Source organism: Varanus komodoensis, unplaced genomic scaffold (assembly GCF_004798865.1).
Source record: "Varanus komodoensis strain SLA01 unplaced genomic scaffold, ASM479886v1 scaffold9, whole genome shotgun sequence".
Classification (NCBI taxonomy): Eukaryota; Metazoa; Chordata; class Lepidosauria; order Squamata; family Varanidae; genus Varanus; species Varanus komodoensis.
The window spans coordinates 6,174,590-6,199,397 of NW_025336598.1; the positions used below are offsets into that span (position 1 = coordinate 6,174,590).

General features: G+C 39.7%; 1 protein-coding gene across 7 annotated transcripts in view; it reads left to right on the forward strand.

The window, feature by feature from the left end:
• Window positions 1–24,808, forward strand: part of HTT (huntingtin) — a 454,323-nt gene that overhangs the window by 400,766 nt on the left and 28,749 nt on the right. For 6 of the 7 annotated variants that reach the window (XM_044417924.1, XM_044417925.1, XM_044417927.1 and 3 more), the window contains 6 exons: window positions 2,019–2,209; window positions 2,487–2,601; window positions 3,400–3,613; window positions 6,141–6,246; window positions 7,900–8,062; window positions 20,588–20,748. In XM_044417924.1, coding sequence (XP_044273859.1) covers window positions 2,019–2,209; window positions 2,487–2,601; window positions 3,400–3,613; window positions 6,141–6,246; window positions 7,900–8,062; window positions 20,588–20,748 — 950 coding nt within the window. The remainder of the gene's footprint in view (window positions 1–2,018; window positions 2,210–2,486; window positions 2,602–3,399; window positions 3,614–6,140; window positions 6,247–7,899; window positions 8,063–20,587; window positions 20,749–24,808) is intronic. The other variant, XM_044417929.1, reaches the window with a different exon arrangement.

The window sequence follows — 24,808 nt, forward strand, 5'->3', positions numbered from 1 at the left end:
AGGCTTCAACCACCTCCCATGGAAGCCCATTCCATACCCTTGGGATCCTAACTGTCAGGAAGTGCTTCCTGGCATCCAAATTGAACCTTGGTTCCCTGAGCTTCGCTCCATTGGAACATGCCCTGCCCTCCTCTGCAAGGGAAAACAGGTCTCTACCCACCTCCATGTGACACCCCCTCACATACCTATATGTCACCAACAGATCCCCTCAGAGTCTCCTCCAAGCTGAAAAGACCCAGCTCCCTCAGACTCACCTCATATGGCTTTCCCAGCATTCTGGCCACCATCCTCATGGCCCTAGACTGCACCAATTCTAACATAAATATATTCTTCCTGTAATGTGGAGCCCAGAACTGAACACAGTACTTCAACTGCAGGTACACCAGAGTCATACAGAGTGGTAGTAATACCTCTCTCAAGCTAGAAGCCACATTTCTGGCTATGTAACCAAGGGTGGCATTTACCCTCTTGACTGCCATGTCACACTGCTGACTCATGTTTACCCTGAAGTCAACCAGAACACAAGATCCCTTTCACAAGTGCTGCTCTCCAGCCTCTTGTCCCCTAACCTGTACTTTTGACACCCATTCCTATGCCTCAAGTGCAGAACCTTGCACTTATCTGCACTGAACACCATCCTGCTGTCCACTGTCCACTTCCATAGTCTGTCCAGATCCTTCTGGATCCTGAGTACCTGCTTCTCAGTTGTCTCTGTGAATTTGATCAACAGACTGGTCACTCCCTGTTCCAGGTCATTGAAAAGATTGAACAGGATTGGTCCCAGGATAGATCCCTGGGACCCACTCATCACTGGCCACCATCCTGATGATTCCCCACTAATAGTTACTCTCTGCTTTTGGTCAGTCAGCCATGCCCCAATCCATTGGACAGTGCTTCAGTCTTTTCCAGAGCTCCTCAATTTCTCAACCAGGATATCATGCGGCAATTTGTCAAAGGCCTTGCTGAAATCCAGGTAAATCACATCCACCACATCCCCTCTGTCTAGCCACCTTGAAACCTTGTCATAGATTTCCACAAGGTTTGTCTGGCAGGACCTGTTTTTACAAAAGCCACGTTGCATGGCCACCAACCTCCCTTCCCTATCTAGGGTTACTAGATCTCTCACTATTATGAGCCTTTCCATTTTCTTTCCTAGAATGGACATAAGGCTGACAGTTCTGTAAATCTCCATGTCCCCTCTACTACCCTTTTTGAAAATTGGTTGATTTTTTATTTGATTTATTGTATTTGTAGGCCACCTCATTGCCCATAAGGCTCTCTGGACAGCTTACAACAAGGCAAAAATACAAAATCAGTACAAATGATCAAAGCTAATAGCAATTTAAATACAAATAATTTACAAAAAGTGAAAAATACAAAATTGGTATAGATAAAATAGTATAATCAGAGCAAGCAGAAGTTCAAATGGAAATATACAGTATTAGCAACAGAGCAATACAAAATCAAAACAAAATTACTTTGTACATAATATGAAATAATGAAATATGCCTATAACCCTCTTCCACACAAAACCCCATACCCATCAGTACGAATTGGCTGAGAAAACACAGCCCTTGGTAGTGTCTGCAACAGAAAAGCCCAGTCTTAGAGGTCCTGCCCAGGGGGCAGACCCAGTGTGGCATGACTCCCTGCTCCCAGCTGGCTCCGGTTGAGCTGTCTCTCCCTTCCCCTGCCTCCTGGTGTTCCTGTCATGAAGAGCAACACCAACTGAGGATGATGACGTAGCTAGCACCCACACTAGTGTGCAGCAGGCAGGATGCAGTGGCAGAAGCAGGCAGGCAGATGAATGAATAAATAATATATACAGTATGTAATATTGTCAAGGAAACCTTGTCAAGGAAAGGAATTTGTTCTTGACTGAAAATATTTAATTGTTGTTTGGAATACTTCATGGATTTTGTAAACATTTGCTTCATTGCTTTATGTTATTTACCTATAGTTACCAGTTTGTGAACTAATTCAGTACTCTCTTTCATGCATTATTTTATGTCTACTAGGATAAAGCTGTAGCCGAGCCTGTAAGTCGTCTGCTGGAATCAACTCTGCGTAGCACTCACCTGCCAAGTCGAATAGGAGCTCTTCATGGAATTCTTTATATCCTTGAGTGTGACCTCCTAGATGAAACAGCAAAGCAGCTCATTCCAATAATCACTGAGTATCTGCTTTCCAATCTGAAAGGAATAGCACCGTAGGTGTTAACGTAATGAACTCCTTGATGTAGAAATGTTTTAATAAATAAATAAAAAAAATGTGACTTTTTGTTAAACAGAATTTCTTAGTTGTACAAAGCTGAAAATTCTGCATATGCTAATAAGATTAAGTTGCAAGTTTTTTGCAACCTTGAGACGGTGAAATTCTAGAAAAATATTAGACCTCAATACATCAGTGAAAGATTATAGAACATCCACTTTTAACATTTTGAGGAAAGCCACTAATCAATTGATAATTTTGCTTTTTTTTAACAGCTGTGTGAATGTTCACAACCAGCAACATGTCTTAGTAATGTGTGCAGTGGCATTCTATTTAATAGAAAATTATCCACTTGATGTAGGGCCTGAATTCTCTTCAGGAATTATACAGGTATGTGTGAATTATACTGATGCTTCATTCTTTACCTTTGCTTTTTACCCAGGGAAGTAAAATACACTTGGTGAATTAGCATAATTGATACTGCACAATGTAAAGCAAAGAAAATGGTCTCCAAACTAAAGCACTGCCCTTGCATACCTTGCATAACTATATGTTTATATAGTAATAGATTTGTGTGAATTTAAAGCTTTCTCACATGGCATAGCTGAAAGAATGTAATGCCAATTATTATGCTAAAGTGTTTGAGAACACACAGAGACTGGATTTCAGAGGGATATGGAAGCAGAATTAGTGTCTGCTGTTTGAAGTTTTTGTACCAGTAGCACTTGACTATGTTCCTGTAAGCTTCTCTTCCCGTTCTCTTTTCAACTCACTTAAGGTTTGTAGTGGTTTTGCTTCCTCATTGCTTAGTACTGTTGGATACCAAAACATATTAACAGCATGAGGCTTTTCTAGCATCACATGAATATCTGTGAGGAGAATGGGTAAGGTTGAACAACTAAGACAGTACTCTGCCTGCTCATTCTGAGATGGAGCTCTGTTCATACATAATCTGAGAAAATGCTCGTGAGAGCTAGGAACTGCAAAGGAATGGGCCTTTTAATACTATTCATTGTCATGTTTCATTCTGTTGATGTGGTAGTAGAATTTTGCAACATTGCTGAATTGCCTTTTACAATGATTTTGATGTTACTGAATCCTAATGTAATTAAAATAAAGTTTCATATATTCTTACTGTGCAAGAATTTGCAACTATGGATTTTATTTTATTTTTCTTGTTGGTTTTAGATGTGCGGAGTGATGTTGTCTGGAACTGAAGAATCAACACCATCCATTATTTATCACTGTGTTCTTAGGGGTTTAGAACGACTCCTCCTTTCAGAGCAACTCTCTAGGCTGGACTGTGAATCATTAGTTAAACTGAGTGTAGACAGAATGAATGTACACAGCCCTCACAGAGCCATGGCTGCACTGGGATTAATGCTGACTTGCATGTATACAGGTATGCCTCCATTTTTAGTGCTGAACACTTCCCAGAAACTGTTTTAATACTTACACATTTAATTCCCACCCACCCAGCCTTGCCGTCATTTGTAAACCCTGGAATGGAATTAATACAAATAATGCTCCACTAAACACTGAAATAAATACTGAAACACCTCATGAGGCCAGGATCAGAAAGAAAAGGTGGGAGGCTGTACATAACCCTTATGGATTTCCATCTATTCTTTGCCCAAGAGAAGGACGTAATGCCTGAAGGAACCGATATTTTGGCTATCACCCGCCTTCATTTGCTGGGATCAGGATTGCTATGATAGGAATGGGCAAACAAGCAATATTCAACATCACCAAGATTCTCTGAGCATTGATGCACCCCTAATCTCATGCTAAACTCGTTAAATTTATATGCATTTCCACCACTGGCTAAAGTGGGCTAATTGAATCTACACATATTTGCAGAGGCTTTGGAAATTTCTACAGATATAACACATGCACAGGTTCAAGAATGTATGACCATGTTTGAGAGGCACATGCTCATCTGTTTTATTAACAAAAACAGCACTTTCATACATCCTTATGCTATGAACTACACACAGGCTCTGCCACATCTTTTCTAGTTGACATAGCTTATGACTACCCCATTTCACACATTCTGGGCTAGGAAGACAGATGTTAACTGGACTTTCTGAACCCTTTCCACTCTTCCTGTTGGAGCTGGAGATAGGCAGCTGGCAATTGACCAGCATTTTTTTCTTCCAACAAAACGGAAGACTTTGCAAAGTATGGAGTAGTGGCAAAAGCAGAACTGTTTGCTGGCATTTTGGTTACAGAATCATAGAATTGTAGAATAGTAGAGCTGGAAGAGGTCATTAAGGTTGTCAGGTTCAACCCCCTGCTCAGTGCAGGACTCCCAAGTTAAAGCATCCCTAACAAGTGGCTATTAGTTGCACCTTGAAACCTTCCAGTGTGGGAGAACCCACGACCTACCTACATAATTAGTTCAATTGTCATATTGCCTTAATAGTCAGGAAGTTCTATGTGGTCTCTGTGCATCACACATATGGGCTCTGCACCTATGTGGAGCCTGTTGTTGAGAAGTTTCAACAGCTAAGCATTAGTTTGGGTGAGAGCCTCTCCCCTTCCTGTTCCATACAACTGCTTCCCCAGGCTGCCCTGCCTCATTGGGTCAGTTTAGAACTGACCACATCAATTTCATCAATTTCTAATTAGTGATGAAAGATAAGGGATTTTCCCTCCTTCTATGCTGCAGCAAGACTCTGAAATGTCTTCATTGGTCCCAGCAGAGGTTTTTTAATGCTTCTTTGCTGCATTCAGATTTTCAGACAGTGACAGTTGCCATGAATCGAGGCCTTTTAAAAGCCTGATTGCAGGGGATTGGAGATGATGTAACTGTGGGAGGGACAGGGATGTGAAGGCCTGCAGCAGGAACCAGAAAAATGGGAGGAAAATACTGGGAATTGGAAAAGTTTAAGAAATAATTTTTTCACCAGTCTATTTCCTCAAATCCTTATACCTCAAGTGAGGGCATGTGATTGTGAGTTTGAGAATGCCTGAATGAGTGAATGGGATCGCATCACTCACATTGGGGTTGCATGCAAACAAGGGTGTGACCCCACTAATTCTGGGGTGTCCCCACAACCTAGCACATGTGTGCTTAGAACTCTTAAAGCCCTTTCCCAAAAATGTTCTCTATCCCTGATCTAGAGCACACCCCCTAGAAGGTTGGCTTTTTCCCACTGTGTGATATCTATTCTTGCCAATAAAGGTGTGTCCCGCATACCAGCTTGCAAAAGAGGAGGCTAAACCAGAAGAGTCACCAGTTCTCCTTTCCCACAAAGAGAGTATATCAGGGAGCCACCTGTGGCAATTTGAGTTTATTTTGTGACTTGCTGCTATGGACACCCATGGGCACTCACCACTCATTGACTCCTGCCACTGCTGCCTGCAGGTGCCTGCTTGCTGCTTACCACCCTCTGCCACTGCCCATGAGCACCCACTTGCAGCACTCAAGCATCTGACATGTGGTTCTTCCGTTGAGCAAGTCTGGCCACCCCTGGACTATAGCTTTGTTTCCAGTGAGATTTCTTAAGCCTAGGCCAATGTACTATCCAGAAAAAAGTTGAGAAGATATGGAAGGTCAAATGTGTTGATCCTTTAAAGTATAAACCAGTGCATATGCTAGCTTTCCCAAGTCAAGTCATGGAGTATCAACGTCCCAGCAGCTTTTACTGGAACAGAAGTTATCCTGGCAAATGGTGAAGGTGAACCTGAAGACCCACGCAATACTACTGTTAATACATTTCCATATAGACTGGCTTAATATTACTAAATGAGTTTTAGCTATTGAAGGTGAATACTTTGTCAGTGAATGGCAGTAACTCCATTTGCAGTGCAATGATGAATTATGCATATCTTTGCTACTTTAATTTTGTTTAACTGAGCTAGAATAATAAATTAAGTGATTTCCTTTTTATTTTATCATTGTTTTCCTGGTATTTTGTCTGTAGGAAAAGAGAAAATCAGTCCAGGACGAGGTACTGATCACATGCAAGGAGCCCCAGACAGTGAGTCTGTAATTGTGGCTATGGAACGAGTTTCTGTCCTTTTTGACAGGTAGGAATTAATAATCATAAACATAATTAATATTCATCCTTATGATATGAGATATTCATAATAATGCAATTTAAATACCATTTCTGAATTGTATAAATCCAGTCCAGTGAATCAGAAAAATCTAGATTTAAACAATACTCTGGTATCTAAAAATGATCTGCTTGTTACTCAGTATTGCCCAGGTATTAAATTATTTTTAGCAGTTAGCTTCATGTATTTCTGCAATGGAATCAACCACTGTTATGTGGGCTAGGAAGGTTATTATGTGTAGTTGATAATGCTATAAACTGGTAATGTTATCATAAAGAAAAACTATGAAACATAGGATATTTCAGGCAACTTTCTGTGTGCAATGTCTAACATCAGTGGTAATGCTAACAGCAGAATTAAATATTGCCAGCCATAAGAGGAAGATGTAGCATCAACTCTGGAAGAAAAGTCATTCCTGAACTGGTGGCAAGTTTCAGTTACTGACTGCCTCACATACAGCACACTGTGGAAACCACTAGCCAATCCAGTAGTCACAATGGAGTGAGAAAAGAAAATAGTCAGTGCAAGGCCTTTTAAATAACTAGGAGAGAGAGAAATGGGATGGAGAAGAAGGCACTGAACAGCCAAGTAAGAGAGAAAGATATAATAAAAAGAGCCATTTGAGAAGTAGAAGCTGTATATGATACAGTGTAAATAGGTGGCACATATGAGGCATGGCAATGCCAAGCTGAGCTAGGAAAAGAGGAGTTCAGTGGATTCCAAAGGAAGAGGTTGCTCAGTCATGACATCAGTGAGCCTCCCAAAGGGAAATCAAGTCAAAGAGGTTAACAAGGTGAAAAGTTAACAAGGAGAGAAAGTTAGGAAACCACTGGCAAGAGCATAGGACTCCAGCTGAGAAAAGAAATAAACATACTTTTAATAATACAGTAGCTTCTTACCTATACATATTCAAGGTCCACAATTTTTTCCATGGAGTCAAGACCCTGAGAAGGCTTATACAAGAATAAAACCTGAGCTAAGATCAGTTTGGGTACCAAAGGAGCTCTAGTTGACACCATACCAAAGTAGACAGGCTAAGCTCCTAATGAGGTTAAAAGAAGCAATAGCAGGCAACTGTCTATGTCAGGGGTTCTCAACTATAGTCCGCCCCCCCCCCAACAGTCCAGGGACAGTAAACTGGCCCCCTGTTTAAACAGTTTGAGGACCCTTGGTTTATGTGATGGACACACACAGTCACATATGGAGCTGGCCATTTGTAATTTTAAATTATGAGGGAAGCCCAGATAATCCCTTCAGGACTTTTGTGTTGTAAACTCCGAAAGGAATTATCAACAGCCTGCCAGAATGTAGCAGTTCTACTTTTTATATTACCATGAGAAATTCTGCTTATTTCAGATCAGCAATACAAGAGTTCTTAATAATTTCTATTGAATTCGCTTTGAAACTGGTCATGTTATATACCCTTCAGCTAAAGGGGTGCTAGAGAAATATCCAGATCACTCAGAAGGGTTTCGCAGTGTTGGACAGAGGAATGGAGAACTCTTTTCTCGATACTACTTTGTTCTGAACACTGACTGAGATGAATGCAACCTATTTTGACTAGATAAAACCAAAGATTGTGAAATAAGTTGTTTACCAGTTATTACTCTATTTTGTTTCTAGGGTCAGAAAAGGATTTCCATTTGAAGCTAGAGTAGTAACTCGGATTCTCCCTCAATTTCTTGATGACTTTTTCCCACCACAAGATGTAATGAATAAAGTCATTGGAGAATTTTTATCTAACCAGCAGCCATATCCACAATTTATGGCAACTGTTGTATATAAGGTAAAAGGGGGGGGGGTTGTTTTTGTTTTTAGTTATCTTGCTTTCTAAATGTAGAAATAATAAAGAAGCACCAAGGGATCTTGAACAAATGCTACACAGAAGATCAAGTACATTTTTTAATTCAATGAAAGTCAATAATCATTATCTTCTCTGTCACACTTTTTTAGAACTTAGTTAAAATCCATTGAAATTTCTACTAAATTGTAGTTCTTCAATGAAGCATCAATACAAACATCAATCTCCAACACTTTCCCCCCAAATTTCATTCTCTTTACACTTACCATTAATTTTGCTGGCTGCTTACCATTACTGCTTATTTGCTAACTTATTTTTCCATTCTTCTATAACTGAATTTTCTTTTGCTTACCATGTAAAGGGAATTTTAATTCTAGCCACAGCTATTATGTACTTAAATAACTCTATTCCTCTTAACTCAACTTACTATAACAAAGCATCAGTGAATCGCTAAAAATATTTCAAAAATTTCATTCTATTTTTATAATTCTCCTTGGTATAACAGCAAAGCATTAGTATGAGCATAAGCCTCTGACTGTATTTTCAAAGATTCCACTCCATTTATATATAGATTTTTCTATTGTTACTATCCCCATTATAAAATAAGCTGTGTATAATACAGTTTCCACTTATTAAATTCTTTGCTGATTTTCTTTGGCTGATTTACATAATTAGTTAATTTTGCCATTACTGCATAGCCAGATAAATTGTTTGTCCAGGCTCCTGCGTTCCATTTTGAAGCAAGTAAAACTCTAGGCAAAGTTATCCTCTAGATAACTCTAGTGTGTACCTTGGAAGATTTTCTGAAACAATACTCAACAGCATGATCTTAACAGTAATGGGAGAATTGATTTTCAAATTTTATCTTTCCTCATGTATTTCTTTCCAAAATGTTTTAATCTTATCACATGACCACTATATATGGTAAAAAAAAATTGTCTACTTCTTTACATTTTCAGCACTTACCAGTATAATTCTTGTCCATTTCCTTTATATTTTTTGGAATAATAGACCACCCAAAAAAAATCTTGTACCAGTTTTCTCTCAATGCTTGACAAGCCCCAGATTATATATCTTTTGTCCATAGTTTCCCATTGACAGAACAGAATTTCTGAAAATTCTGTATCCAGTTTATCATGCATATTTGAACTTGCTCAGTGTCAGTATTGTATTGGAGTAGTTGCTTACAAATCTGTGTTAGTAAATTATCTCTTTCCTCTAATCATATTTTCAAAATCCATCAGGTCTCATATAGTACCTTTTCCTGTTTGGATTTCTCTCTTCAGTATTGATACCAATTGGTAGTAAAGAAACCATTTTATTTTTTTCCCTTCATGTTTTAGTTCTTACCATTGGTTAATTCATCCATGTTGATCAATCATGTATCCGTATGTTATAAAACCATTACTTTTCCTTGCTTATCATAGTATGCTTCCATTGGAGATATCAGTAGAGAAATTGGAAGACTAATTCCACTGGTCTACAAGGAGAAAGCTCTGGAAATGAAAGTACCTGAATTTTACCAGAATTGGGTCACTAATAAAGGAAAATTAAGTCCTGATTATCAATTGGCTCCAGTTTCCAAGATACAGCTTCAGGTCAAAATTGCATCAAAATAATTCAAAATTACAAGGGGGGTGTGCGATTATGCTAACTTTTCTGCAAAATGTGATATAGCAATGGGAATGGTGCCACACCAATTATTCTAAATTTATCTTTTTATTGATACCAATAACATAAATTTCCATTCATTTAAGGGCTGTCATTAAGACATCAATATGATTGCAATAAACCAAATCACCTTCCACTAAGAAATACTGAACCAGATCTTTTTGGCGACCACAGAAAATAGAGATCCTGACATCACTCTGCAAGAGATTCCAGTGTTGTAATTTGGAGCCCTGTAGCTCTGCCTTGCTCTTAGGCAATTCCGAATCCCTGACCAGGTCATTTAGTTCACTCTGTGAAATTAGATGTGGTTCAGGAGGAGCATACGGAGGGCTAAAGATTGGGTGGGCTGACATCGATGGCCCCAGATCAGCTGCATCCCGCTCATCGTCTTTATCATCATCTGAGTCTAGAGAGTAGGATTCTGGTGGATCTGGAATTGGCAAATCCACACCATGGGGTACAGGACACAGTGCAGATGGAATGTTTGGCTATTCCAAGGTACACTTCTTTCTTGAGATCCCTTTTGCAATTGGGGGAACCATGCAAAAATAGCAGTTGCTACTATGATTGGTGGGTTCCCTTCACACCACTGGGATGGCAAAAGGCATGGACTTTTTCTTCTTGTTTAGCCAATGACGCAGATAAGTTGCACATGTAATGCAACAATAATGAAGGGCCAAACTCTTGTCCTGATCCCCTATTTTGCATCCAAAGTATAGGTGATATGCCTTTTTTACCACTGCCATCATTCTGCACTTTTGAGATGCAAATGTAACCTCACCACAAATGTAGCAGAAGTTATCTGCATTGTTTACACTGTTTCGAGGCATCTTGGCTTCTGAGGGAAAATATCATGCAACTGTTCTTTGGAAATGTTAGGCAATGACACTTTCACAAGCCACCAGATGCAACTGTATGATGCGTAGATCTGACCAAGACAAATGTACCTTGCAATAAAAGAACAATAAATTATAGTAAGGTAATAATCTTTGGTCTTGAAGATAAATTTATGCACTTCCATGTGGTACCATTTTCATTGTTCTACTGTACTTTGTCGAGAAGTACGAGGCATCACGATCATCAGAAACCTCCTTCCCTTGTAGGCAAATATACTCGCCTGTGTATAAATCTTCATTGTGAAATATCTTGAAAACTTTAGCCAACCAGCACCTTCATCTCTTTTCTAATGCATCTAATTAAAATATGTAAGAATTAGCACATTTTATCTCAGAGGTCAATAATTTCCCAAAATCTGTAGAGCAGTGTTCTTTTTCTTAAGGAATACCAGACTTGTATTAGGTAATCTATGAGTATGTGACTATTTTTGATGGATTCCTTAGTTCATAAATAACTTTATTCCTTCTTCCAAATCTGTTGTTTCCAATTCTACTAGTCTCTCATTAAGATTTGTAATCCAATCTTTAATTCAAACAAAACTAGCCACATGGTAATATAATTTAATATTAGGTACTATGAGGCCTCCTCTCTCTTTTTCATCTTGTAAAACCTTAAATCTGATCCTTGGCTTTTCCCTTTCCAAACAAAAGTATTCTTTTTTTCAAATCTATACAAGAGAGAATGGAGCATTATTTAGAAGAAGCACTAATTCAAACTTTTACAGCTGAACAATATTGCAATAGCAATATTAAATGGAACAATCAGTATCCAAAAGATTTCTCAACCCATTAATTTTTTTTTAAAGACAAAGCATCTGGACCGGATAGCTTTACAATAATGTATTATGAAAGTTTAGAAGAAAAATTAATGCTGCCAGTTCAAAAAGTAATGAATGAAATTAATAAAGGAACATCACTACCCTCCCCCCATGGGAAGAATGTCCTATAATATTGATACATAAGGAAGGTAAAGATACTGCAACTCTGCACTCTTATGGACCTATTTCACTAGTAAAGGTGGATTTTAAAAATGTTACTTTAATGTAAAGAATTGGAAAGAATACGAAAATGCATAACTCAGATTCATACAGATCAGACTGGCTTCATTCCAAAGATACTTATGAAGGATAATGTTTGTTTTGTAAAGAACACTTGAGTTTATAAAGAAAATGAAGAAAGAGGCAGCATTTATATTTTAGATGCAGAAAAGGCCTTTGATAGTATGTCTTGGTCCTTCCTGTTGAAAACAGAGTGTGAGTCATCTTAAACTGCACGAAAAATTTTTTATAAATGGTACACTAACTGATAGTTTAATAGAAAAAGAAACACACTAAGAATGTCCATCATCACCACTTTTATTTATCCTTATATTGGATTGGAAGTGTAAGCTACAAAATAAGACAAGAAAGTAAAGGCCTGAAAGTAGATGGAGAAGAATACAAAATGAAATGTTATGCTAATGATGTAGTTTTGATTATTTTAAATCCACTTCTATCAATGCAACATATAATGGATCAAATTGAAAAGTTTGGATCCTATTATGGTTCTAAAACCAACAAGAGAAAAATAAAAATTATATTAAAATTTGTAATGAGACAGAAAGAGGAAGGTATTTAAAAGTTTTCAGGATATGAAGTAACTTCTAAGTCAATTAAGTATGTGGGAATTAATGTTCCTGGACATAATAATACACTATTTCAACATAATTATAAGTTAATGTGGAGGAAGATCCAGAGCAACTTATAACAATGGTTAAAATTAACAGTATCATGGTTGAGAGAACTTCCATTATAAAAAGGAATGTTTTGCCTAAATTAATTTTTCCAAATGATACCAATTTCTATACAGGGAATTTGCTGATCTAGTACAAGTACAAACAGTTTCTATTACATTTTTATAAATATATTTGATACTGACTTCAGTTTAACAGGAAAAGATTGTAAAATTCTGTTTTAGGCATAGTTGTTATAGGACAAATATGCAGCTATAGAGGATTGGTATCTTGGGTATTTACTGGTTGCTCAGTGTTCATTTATGTGGGGTCTCAAACCCTTAATGTATGAAGTTTTCACACATCTTCCCTACCACACAAAATCATTTGGACTTATCAGTAGAAAAAAGTACTGAGCTTGTATTCTTTTATTTCCCTCATTCTCCATTTAATTGGAGTTCAGTGAGGCTTAAAGGGGGGAAAGTGTGTCAGGGAAGTTAGAATGCATGCTGGCTCTTTATTTCAAGAGAATTCATGGAGTGTGGTGACAGTGCATATTATATTTAATAAGTCAGTAGGAGAATTAACCAGTTGGCTATAACAGGATTATATGATTCCTTCCCCCAGTATCTCTATATTCATGTGAGTTTCTTAATCATGATAACACTAAATCTACAGTGACATAACCCTAGCCCTGGCGAACCTAATAAAGCATTTGAAACCAGTGCTTAATGCTGATGCAGACATAATGCAAATCCACTGCTCAGGGAGCAATTTATTTATGTATTCATTACATTTCTATACTGCCCAGTAGCCAAAGTTATCCTGGTGGTTCACAACAAATGCAGTCATGAAATACAAAATAAAAATGGTATAAAATTTAAAAGCTTAAAACTACAATATGAAATTGAAGTAAAAGCCGAAGTTAAATCTGAAGTAAAACTTAGCAGCAGTACAAAGACTTAAAATGCAATGTGAATTTAAAATAGCAGAAAGTTGAAGACTGGAATTTATGAGAAAATAAGAAGGGCTTCATCTGGTGCTGGAAAAACAAGCCTGTCTGAGAAGGTCATTCCACAATTGAGGTGCCACAGCACATCATCTGAATCCTTGGAACTCAACAAGCGAAATTTATCTGATAAAACTGGACCAAAAGGGTGTTCTGAATGTCTCTACTAATGGAACTGCATTAAATGTGGTATCCATTTTGTGACATATTTATTTGTCTATTTTATTCAATTTGTGTGCCACCCCACTAGCCATAGGGCCTAGGCTTTTTGGGCAGCTCACATCATTAAGATCCGTACAACACAACACAATACAAAATACTCATGACAATCCACAGTCAGTGTCAATAAAAGTAAAATCATAAAACTATCAAAATTCAGTAAAACCAAAGTACACAAAAATACAATATGTATACATAACCCAAAAAAACACAAAAATCATTGAAATTAGTCATATCAAAATCTAACATTAAAACAGATTGGCAGCAACACAATAATATAAAACAAGATTAAAACATCAGTAAAACAAAAGTCATCTAATCAGAATAACTACTTAACAGATGTGTCTTTAGTTGCCACCTAAAAGCAGAAGGGTAGGCACTAACCATATCTTCAATGGAACCAAGTTCCGAAGTGTAGATGATATGCTCAAAAAAGCTCTCCTGCTTGCAAACCATCCCCTCACTTCACTGGGGAAAGAAACATGGAGGAGGGCTTCAGAAGAAGAGCACAATGACTTGGCTGCTATTTATGGGGAGAGGTGTTCCTTTGGATAACCTGGCTCCAAGCCATTTAGGGCTTTATATGTTATTGTAAGTACTTTGAACGAGGCCCAGATGGTACCTAGCAGCCAGTGTGGCCTGCGTAGGATCAGCATGATATGCTCATGAGTGCTGGCCCTAGTAAGCAGGCATGCTGCCCGATTTTGGACAAGTTGCATATCTGGACCATTTTCAAGGGCAGGCACATGTTGAGTGCATTGCAATAATCAAAGTGGGAGGTTATCAGCACATGGAAGACTGTAGCAAGGCTCTGCTCATCCAACTAAGGATTCAGATGATGGATCAGCTAAAGCTGGTAAAACAGTGCTCCTGCAGACTGAGTCCACCTGGGTCACCAGGGATAGCTCAGGATCAAGGAGCATGCCAAGACTGTGAACCTTATCCTTTAGGGAAAGCACAATTCCATCCAGAACAGGTTGAACCTTCCCTAGTTGAACAGATGGACTCCCTAGTAACAGTACCTGTGTCTTACCAGGATTGAGTCTCAGCTTACTGACCCACATACAGCCCATTACTGAGCTCAGGCACATGTTCAGAACAGTCAATTCCGTATCTGGAGGTGATGAGGGACAAAATAGAGCCTTGCAGAACTCCCTGGTGCAAAGGCCATGGCACAGAGCAATAGTTCCTCTGCACCACCATCTAGAGATGGTTGGCTGGGTTGACAGTTGGCAACATCATCTTGTGGTGGCTCCAACTCCCAACCCAGCCAGCCTCTCCAGAAGGATACCTTGGTTGAAGTCACTGAGAAGTCCAGGAGAATCAACAGGGTTATGCTCCCCCCCCCCCCCAGCAGAGGTCATCCTGCAAGACAACCAAGGCAATTTCTATTCCAAACCCAGTATCTAAAACCTGATTGAATTGGGTCTAGATAATCAGCTTCCTCCAGAAGAGCCTGGAGCTGCCCTGCCACAAACTACTTGATCACCTTGCCCAAAAAGGAAATTTTAGCAATTGGTAGAAAGTTGTTCATATCAGCTGGGTCCAGGGCAGGTTGCTTAAAGAGTGGTGCAGTAACCACTGTTGTTAAAGCAGAAGGCACCACACCATCTCTAAAAGAGGCATTATCAACCTCCTGGACCCAGACACAAGTACCCTCTATGAATTTTCTGGCCAACCAGGAAGGGCAAGGTGCAGGTAAGCAGGTCATAGGCTGAACAGATCCAAGCACTCTGTCCACGTCATCAGGCCACAAGAGCTGAAACTCATCCAGTAGAATGAAACAAGACATCACACTGCATACCTCAGCTGATGGAACTGTAATAACTGTGGAGCTCAAGTGGCTATGGATCTGAGTGATTTTATCCTCAAAATGTCACACAAATTCCTGACAGGGTGCAATCAGGAAGTGGAAGGAGGGCCAGGCCATGAAAGAAGAATATAAACAAATAGCAAGGAATTGCAGGAATACCATCAGGCAGGCTAAAGCAGGAAATGAACTAAGAATAGCAAGGGATGCTAAGCACAACAAGAAAGCCTTCTTCAGATCCATCCAGAACAACATGAGGAAGAGAAGGGTGTCCAGCTACTTAAAATGGATGGCAGAGTGATAACAGATGACAAGGAAAAGGCAGAGGTGTTCAATTCCTGCTTCACCTCAGTCTTCTCCCACAAGGAAATCTGCAATCAAGAGGAAGCACGAGCAGAAAGTCAGAGATGGCAGCCCAAAAGTGACAGACAAATGGTCAAGGAACACCTAGGTGGAATAAACATGTTCAAATCTCCAGGGTCCGATGAATTCCATCCCAGAGTCCTAAAAGAGGTAGTGGAGGAACTCTCAGAACCACTGACTATTACCTTTGATAAATCTTGGAATATAGGAGAAGTGCCAGATGACTGGAGAAGGGCTAATGTTGTCCCTACCTAGGAAAAAAAGAAACCCAAGGCATCGATTCAAGATAGGGAATATGTGGCTCAACAGAACTGAAAAAGAAAAAAATCTCAGAGTAATTGTGGACAATTGGCTAAACATGAGCCAACAATGCAATGCAGCTGCAGAAAGGGCAAATGCTATTTTGGGATGCATTAACATAAGTATTACTTCCAAATCACAAGTAGTTCCTCTATACTCCTCACTAGTCAGACCTCACCTGGAATACAGTGTTCAGTTCTGGGCACCAAGATTTAAGAAAGATGCAGGAAAATGAGAAAGGGTCCAGAGGAGGGCAGCAAAAATGATCCAGGGTTTGGAAACACTGCCCTATGAGGAGAGACTGACAGAACTGGGCATGTTCAGCTTTGAGAAAAGAAGACTGAGGGGGCACATGATATCCCTCTATAAGTACCTCAAAGGTTGTCACAAAGAGGAAGGTCAAGATCTCTTCTTGCTGATGCCAGAGTGTAGACCACGGAATAATCAACTCAAGTTGCAATAACCCAGATTCAGGCTAGATATCAGGAAAAGCTTCCTCACTGTCAGAGTAATACAACAGTGGAACCAGCTGGCTAGAGAGGTGATGGGCTCTCCCACACTAGAGGCATTCAAAAAGAAACTGGACAGCCATCTGAGTGGGATGGTGTAACTTGGTGTCCTGCAGTAACAGGGGGTTGGACACAATGGCCTTCATGGCCCCTTCCAACGCCACTATTCTATGATTCTATAAAAATGTTTTAATAAATAAATAAATATATATATATATATATATATATGAGAGAGAGAGAGAGAGAGAGAGATTCTCTGCTGGCTGGAGCTAATGGAAGCTGATGTCCAGAACATTTGGAGAGAACACCAAGTTAGAGAAGACTGTCTTGGGACACCAGACTTCATATATCAAGGGTATATTTTAATGCAGACATATCAGATGTGTTGAATTTGGTGCTAGGTGCAAGAATCATCAGCATCTTGAAAATCAGATTTGTCATTTAAAAGAATGAATGAATGAATGAAATCTGCACTTGCAGAATAAGTAGGAAAGAATTTGAGAAATTCCTCCTTGTCAGGAAGGCTAAATCTGAGACTGAACTAGAATTAGAAACATAGAAACAGAGCAAGTCAGAAGGGGTCTCCCAGGCCATCTAGTCTGACCTCCAGCACCAGCCAGATCCACTCACGACATGCCCACCATGTGGATGTCCAGCCTATAATTGATGGTGGATGCTAAGAATAATAAAAAGGCTTTTGACAAATATATTTAAAGTTAAAAGGGTAAAAAATAGTGGTAGACCTAGATGCTCAGTGAAGATGTCAAATTGCTGACACATGGCAAAGAAATGGCAGAACTGCTGAACTCCTATTTTGATTTGGTCTTTTCCTAGAAGAGGATTTGTGTCCTATCAAGCCTATATGATAAATAGACTGAAGGAGCAGGTGTGCAGCTTGAGATTGGCAGAGAGATGATCAGGGAACATTTAAGCATCATTAATAAGTTCAAGTCCAAAATTCCAGATTAATTTCATTCTAGTCTGTTGAAGAAGATGGCAGATGGGCTCTTTGAATCTCTTGTGTCCCAACTTCAAGAAAGCATGAATGGAGTACTGGGGGAGCACAAATGTCACCCCCGTTTTCAAAAAGAAGATCCAGAGAGTTCTAGACTCATCAGTCTTACATCAAAACATAGGAAGATTCTATAGCATATTCTCACTACTCTAGTCTTAGAGGTGCCAGAGGCCATATACCACTGAATTTGTATTATGGTTTAAGGCTTTACATTTTTCTAATGGGATTCTTGTATTGCTGTGTGGCAATTGTATTCTTTTTTTTTTTTTTTTTGAAAAGGACCATATTCTTTGTTTAAGTCACTTAACTCATGCTATTTAAGGGGAAGCAGTGGTGCAGCTGGAACCATCAGCCAGAAATGGTTGGCACTCCAGCGGTTCAAGCCCAGTGTCTGCCAGATGGAGTGAGCTCCCATTGTTCACCTCTAGCTCCTAGCCAACCTAGCAGTTTGAAAGCATGTGATGCAAATAGGTACCACTTTGGTGGAAAGGTAACAGCACTCTGTGACGTCATGTTGGCCACATGACTGCGGGATCATCTTCGGACAGTGCTGGCCTTAGAAACAGAAATGAGCACCACCCACATTAGCTGCTGGCTAAGCAGAGTAAAATCTGCAGGGACTCCTTTACTCAAGTTATTTATGTTCCATGAACATATTTTGAGACCCATAGTTTTAGGTGAAAAAAATTAACTTACACTTCACCAGCTAGATATGTATATGCCAACAATACTCAGTTTTAAGCCATAGGTTTGGTTTCATTGGATGATGAAAGAGAGGTTTGGAATTTTGAGCAGAAGTCCTCAAGTGCAGTAACACTATACACTGGAAAGCATATGAAAAATATTTGGCCGTTGAGTGTAATCAAACACTAAGAGACTTGTCCCAGGAATAGAGTTAAACAACTTCTGGCCTTCAAAACTGGAGTCTGATATAGAGAGCCCTGAAGAAAGATAATTGAGAATTGAATAAAAGAAAAAATATCCAACACACATAAATTTATAATATGCATACACATAACATTTGTATACCTTTCATCTAAAACTCTTCCCCAACTTTCTCCAACTAATAACACTCCTTCCACAGACTCAGTACCATTGTCAAATCTGCCCATTCACTTCATGGAGGAGTTAAATGGTAAAAAGTCAATGAAAAGGACATTTCTACTACTCTCTCTCCCCACACCTACATGACATTATGCTATTATTAAAGGGAATAACTCAAGATTTCTTTTTACAATTATAAAAGACAATTTACATGCACCATGTTAAAGGTTGTGTGGTTGTGATTAGATGGCATATAATTTATGATTATGCAAGATTTATGAAAGTTGCTGAAGCTGTCAATCTGCATATACTATTCATGCTATTTTTCAGGTTTGTATCTTCTTTTTCTTTGGTTTCCTCTGCCAGTCTTAGAGATTATGTGTTTTGAATCACTACGATCATTGCTTTTTTCTTTTCCCTCCTCTGCTCCTCAGTCTAGGTTTAGGGTGACAGGCATTTTCTTTATGGGTGGTAGCAATTACAGCAGTCCCATTTTTTATTTCTATCAGCTTGAAGGGGATTTTTTTTTACATAAGATTATATTTATTTATTTATTTTATTTAAAACATTTCTATGCCGCCCCCATCGCAACAAAGCCTCGGGGTGGCTCACAACAAAAACAAACAAAAGCATATAAAAATTATACAATAAAAATATTAAAACCCAGTTTTACACTGATGATATTTAAAATCTATTTCTCTATTACATCTGAGCCAGGAAAGACTGTGACCTAGAATTGCACTCATTGGCCCTCATCCACTGGGGAACTGCATGAAAGCATGCAGCTAAGGCTGATGAAGGCAGTGTGCATGAGTGGTTCCTTGGTCTGGAAACTACAGAATTTATATGGACTGGATTGAGTTGCATTCCCCTAAAGGAACATGTATATAGTCTGGGAGTAGTGTTGGATACATCATTGTCATTGGAAGTCCCAAGTGACATATGTGGCATGGTATGCCTTCTACCAGCTTTGATAGAGAACACGTCTACAAACCATCTATTTTTCTATCATAAATAGAACTAGACAGCCTCTTGTAGGACAGTGAGGTTTTCTAGCCCTATCTCTGCCTTCCCCCATGTGGCGTTCACTGTCCCCAGAAGGTAACAAAAAGAAATATTGGGAATAGGCAGGTTCTTTCCTCAGTTGATAAGCCTTGCATGTGTTGAGTTTATATGCATATTCACATATTAGTGTAGCCTTCCCCATCCTGGTGAACTCTGGATGTGTTAAGGTTATGACACCATAGCTGGCTGGAAGATTATGGGAGTTGTCCAACATAACTGAAGAGCACTATGTTGCAGAAAGCTACATTACTTGTAACTGGAGATATTTCTGGAAGAATCTCCTTCACTATACATAAAACAATTGTGTGGACTTAGCTCTATCATTTCCTTGAACCTTGTGATGCACTCTACAGGACCACCTTCTCATATATGCACCTGCTTATGTCATCTTCTGAGGCTGTCCTCCACATCTGTATCATCCATCTTGGAGGTGAAGTGGATGATGACCAGAGATAGGTGCTTTTTTCAGCTGTGACATCCTAGTTAGGGAGCTCACCTGGTGTGGAACTTTGTGTGTTTGTTGGGGCCGAGTGGAGGGGTTACCAGTGAATTCTCTATATTTTCACAAGCCTTTTAGATGTGTTTATTTTTAGTCTATTTTACGCTGGTATTTTCTCCTTTGTGCAACTAATAACTATTTTTTATGATGCTGATTTTGTTTAAGTTATGGATGTTTAATCTTTGTGAGCTGCTTTGAGAATCCTTGTTGGATTGAAGAGCAAGAATATAAAATGCTTAAATAAACAATCAAAATAAATATAGAACATACACATAAGCGCAGCCACATAACCTGGCTGTTGTATGTATTTGTTGAATTTATCATGCTGATAAGGTTTCAATGCATTTTCTATAGTGTGTGAACCATCTATTTTAACTCCATCTATTTTAACTTTTGTAGGTATTTCAAACATTGCATACCACTGGCCAATCATCCATGGTCCGTGATTGGGTGATGCTGTCACTTTCCAACTTCACACAAAGAACACCTGTTGCCATGGCAATGTGGAGTCTGTCTTGCTTCTTTGTCAGTGCTTCCACCAGCCAGTGGATTTCAGCAATGTATCCTTATCATTCCATAATCTCAACTTTAAGCCTACGGTATTCCATTTATTTTCTGGCAATGCCAGAATAAGGCAATCTTCACTTTTGGAAAAATGCTTCCTATTTGTAATACAGAGGACAGCTTGCAAAATGGATTTCTTTGGATTTCAAATAAGACTTCTTGGTTAGGAGTTAGCAGGGTCTCTACAGAACCCATCTCAAGATCAGTGATTTATATCTCTTTCTGAATTTTTAATACCTCTGTATCCCCTGTAAGCTTCATTTTATTTAGAGACTTGGTTAGAAGATTGAACTTCTTTGCCATCTTCTCCAAATGGAGGAAAAATTCTATGGCATGCTTTGTACCTTCAAGGCATTGCTTTTAGCACTATACTTCACCACTTCTCATGATCAGCAAAGAAAATAAGAGCTGCTCAGTTTACTGACACAACTGCACCTTGCTTGGATAAGGGTTACAGTTGGGGCTCAGCAGAGCTCTGCCTCTACCCATTCAAAGATTCATTCCAGGCCCAGAAAGATCACAAGAACATGCTAAGGAGGAGTTTTTACCATCTGCCTAACAATTAATTTAAAAAAGTAGTTCAGGCATTCTGCTTCCTCAGCACTAGCTAGGATGGAAGATGAGATGTCTACAGATTCTCACAGTTCACAAAGAAAGATCATAATAAGAATCATGCAAGTAAAATAAGAACAATAACTTTTTGAAAGGTATGTAAAGCATAAGATCATGGAGTAATTTCCAAAAGTTTTCTTGCACATACTCCTTTCCTCTGTGGAGTTCCCTTTTTGGAGAAGAATGCTCAAGTATGCCCTTCCTCCCTTACAGACTTAGCAACTGTTTCCTACCTTAGTTGGCTTGTGCAGATTTTTTCATTTTCACAAACCCTTTCTCTGTCACACACACATCCCATTCATACACACACTCTTCCTTGCCCCTGCTCCTGAAATGATCCACTCTGGTTAGCTGAGAAGCAAAGTTTGAAATTTCATTCTTATTGTGCAGAGTGGTCATCAAACCAGTGGTTTAGTTGGGAGCAGGCTTCATTCTTACCTCTTCTCCTTTCTCTGGTGAGATGAGGCCTATCTGGGGACTATGGGTTCCCCATTTGTGCAGTCCTGCATGGTCAGCAGAAAGTAGATCTTCAGGTCTGTCAAACTTCATCTCCCAGAAGTCCCTGCCATCATAGCCAATAGTTAGGTATGCGAGGAGCTAAAATCCCAAACACCTGAAGATTTATCTTTTGCTCACCCTTCACAATTGGATATATCACATGAAACCATGGGTAAATGTCAAAAGTTTTCAATTATTTCTTTTAACTTTAATTTGGATTAAGGTACAATTTCACACAAATGCCAAGAAAAAAATACAGTGGTACCCCAGCTCACAAACGGCTCAGTTCACGACCAAATGGGGTCATGAACAGAAATTTCAGGAAAAAAATTGCCTCAGGTCACGAACTCTGCATCGGGTGATGATCGCAACCGTGCCCGTCTTCCCTGCACGAGCGCAAGTGCGGTCATGCTCGGGGGGGAGATGGACACGATTGCGCCCGTCTTCCTTGCCCAAGCGTGACTGCAATCACACCTGTCTATGGCCGCGATCATGCTTGGGCAGGGAAGACGGGCGTGATCGCAGTCGTGCTCGGGGGGGCGATGGCCGTGCTCAGGGTGGGGGATGGGAAGATGGCTGCGATCGCAGTCGCGCTCGTGCAGGGAAGGCAGGCGCGGTCACAGCCGTGCTTGAGGGGGATCACCGCAATCATGCTTGCAGGGGGAGATGGCCACGATCTTCGTTGTTCTTTGTTACTTTGTTGTTCTTTCATTGTGATTAAAAATGGTTACAGAATGGATTAACCTTATTTAAATTGAACCTTATGGGTAAATTTGACTTGGGTCATGACCAATTTGGGTCACGACCAGAGTCATGGAATGGATTGAGTTTGTGAGCCAAAGTACCACTGTGCTGCCAGAATCAACCTATATTCAGGTGAGACCATGTTAATTAATGCAGAACTCCAAAGAAGCAAGCAAAATATCCACCAAGAACACATGCAATTTAGAAATTTTATATAGAGTTAAATTTTAAAATTATTTTAAATATATAAAATTTTAAATATTGTAAACTAATTTTAAAGTGTGAAACATTGTGTATGACAGAGAGATTTTTATAGAATTTTAATTCTTCCTCATGGTCTCTATGCATCACATGTATGAGTGCTGCACCTGCACAATACCTGTATTCAGGAAGATTCTCTCAGCTCATTAGAATTTTTGGTGGGAAGCTCCTCTCCCTTCCCCCCTTTATGAATAACTAGGGTTCCCACCCTCTCATCAGTCTGCTTTTGACCACTGTTCACTGTGCCTCAGGTTTCTCTCATTGCTTTGTTCTCTCACAGATTACTCCACACTTTAATTCTTAAATCTCTCTTTATCGGCATATTGCCTCCCCTGCCCAAACACTTTTGATATCTCTTGAAAGTTCCTCTCTTCAACCTATCTGCCCCCTCCCCTTACCAGACACCCCAGGGGAAAAAACCTTTTATCGTTACTCTTTTCTAACTTTTTTCTTTTTTGCAACTATTCTTTTCTTCTTCCTATATGGCGCAGTGTTCAGTTTTAGGAAGTGTGCCCAGTGCAGAGCAAAAATGCTGTCTATGGATAGCCATTCATTTTGTTTATTGTGCCTTGGCGAGGGGCATAGAGTGGATGAATGCGTCCACTGCCAAGCCTTCACAAAGCAGGCTCAGTAGAACTATGAGACCTGTCTCAAAAAAGAACTTTGGGACAGGGCTCTAACAGCCATGGAAGAAGTGGCCTCCAATAAACAGAAGTGGCTGGACCTTCCATCTCTGAGGGCAGTGCTGCCATGCACACACTTGCAGCCACTCAGCTGATCTCCAAAAGCTCTGGGACCACAGCTGAGCATCCCGAAAAGTCTTGATCTCTTAAAAAACATAAGGAGGAAAAACATCTTGGGACTAAGGAGCCTAGGAAGGACAAACATTCTGGAAAAGATAAACCAGAAAAAAGGCAAAAGAAGCACACTCATTCCGAACAAGGAGTCCTGGAGATCAGTGTGCAAATGGAACCCATTGAGCCGATTGTACCAACAGAGGTACTATTTTGACCACCATCGGAACAGTCATCACTGAGATGATCTTCACACCTATGGCCCAGCACATCAATGAGATCGTATGAGACTCCCCACCATGTTCACCAGCACCATCTCAATCTTTGATACCAATAACACAGGACTCAGCAGTGCAAGCACTGTGCAAACCTCCTTTGTCGTGTCCATACCCATTACATTTTGTAGAAGCTTCTCCAGTTTCAATGCATCAGTTGGTACATGCTTTCGAACCCAAGATTCCTTGGTATGGAAGGAATCCATATTGGATGCCCCCTCCCTACCCATGCTATGGACCCAGGTATTCATCGGACTATATGCAGTCGTATGGTTTTCCATACCAGCCAGCCCGTCCTCGACATCACTCACAACAACAGCGGCCTTACTTACCATCAGCAGATGTCACTGCTGATGTCCGAACAACAGAGGTTACATCACCAGTTCATTCCTCCTCTTCTTCTGACTCTGTCTATGTTTCGGATTCAGACTGATACCAAAGAGGCAGTTTCTACCCTGCCCGAAAACATGGTTTCAGCACAGGACCCCAGATCACCAGGAGAAAGTATGGGACTCTTCTCAGAACAAATCATTTGTATAACCACATATTTAGAAATCTATGCTCACCAGAGTACCAAACCCGAAAAAGATATGGTCTATGATGTTATCTGGATGGAGGATGCAGTCCCTGTAGCTCTCCCATACATTTCCACTCTGCATCATGCAATGATGGAACCATGGGAACTGCCAACCCAGCCACATTCCACTTCTCAACAGCTCAAAACCATGTACAGGGTTAGGGTAATTCCATGGTGATTGAGGCAACACAACATTGTCAAAACTGAGAACACGCTGCACTGACAGACCGTGAGGGTCACAGGATCAACATTTATTTCATGTATTTATAGGTGGCTTACAATGCATAAAACATAC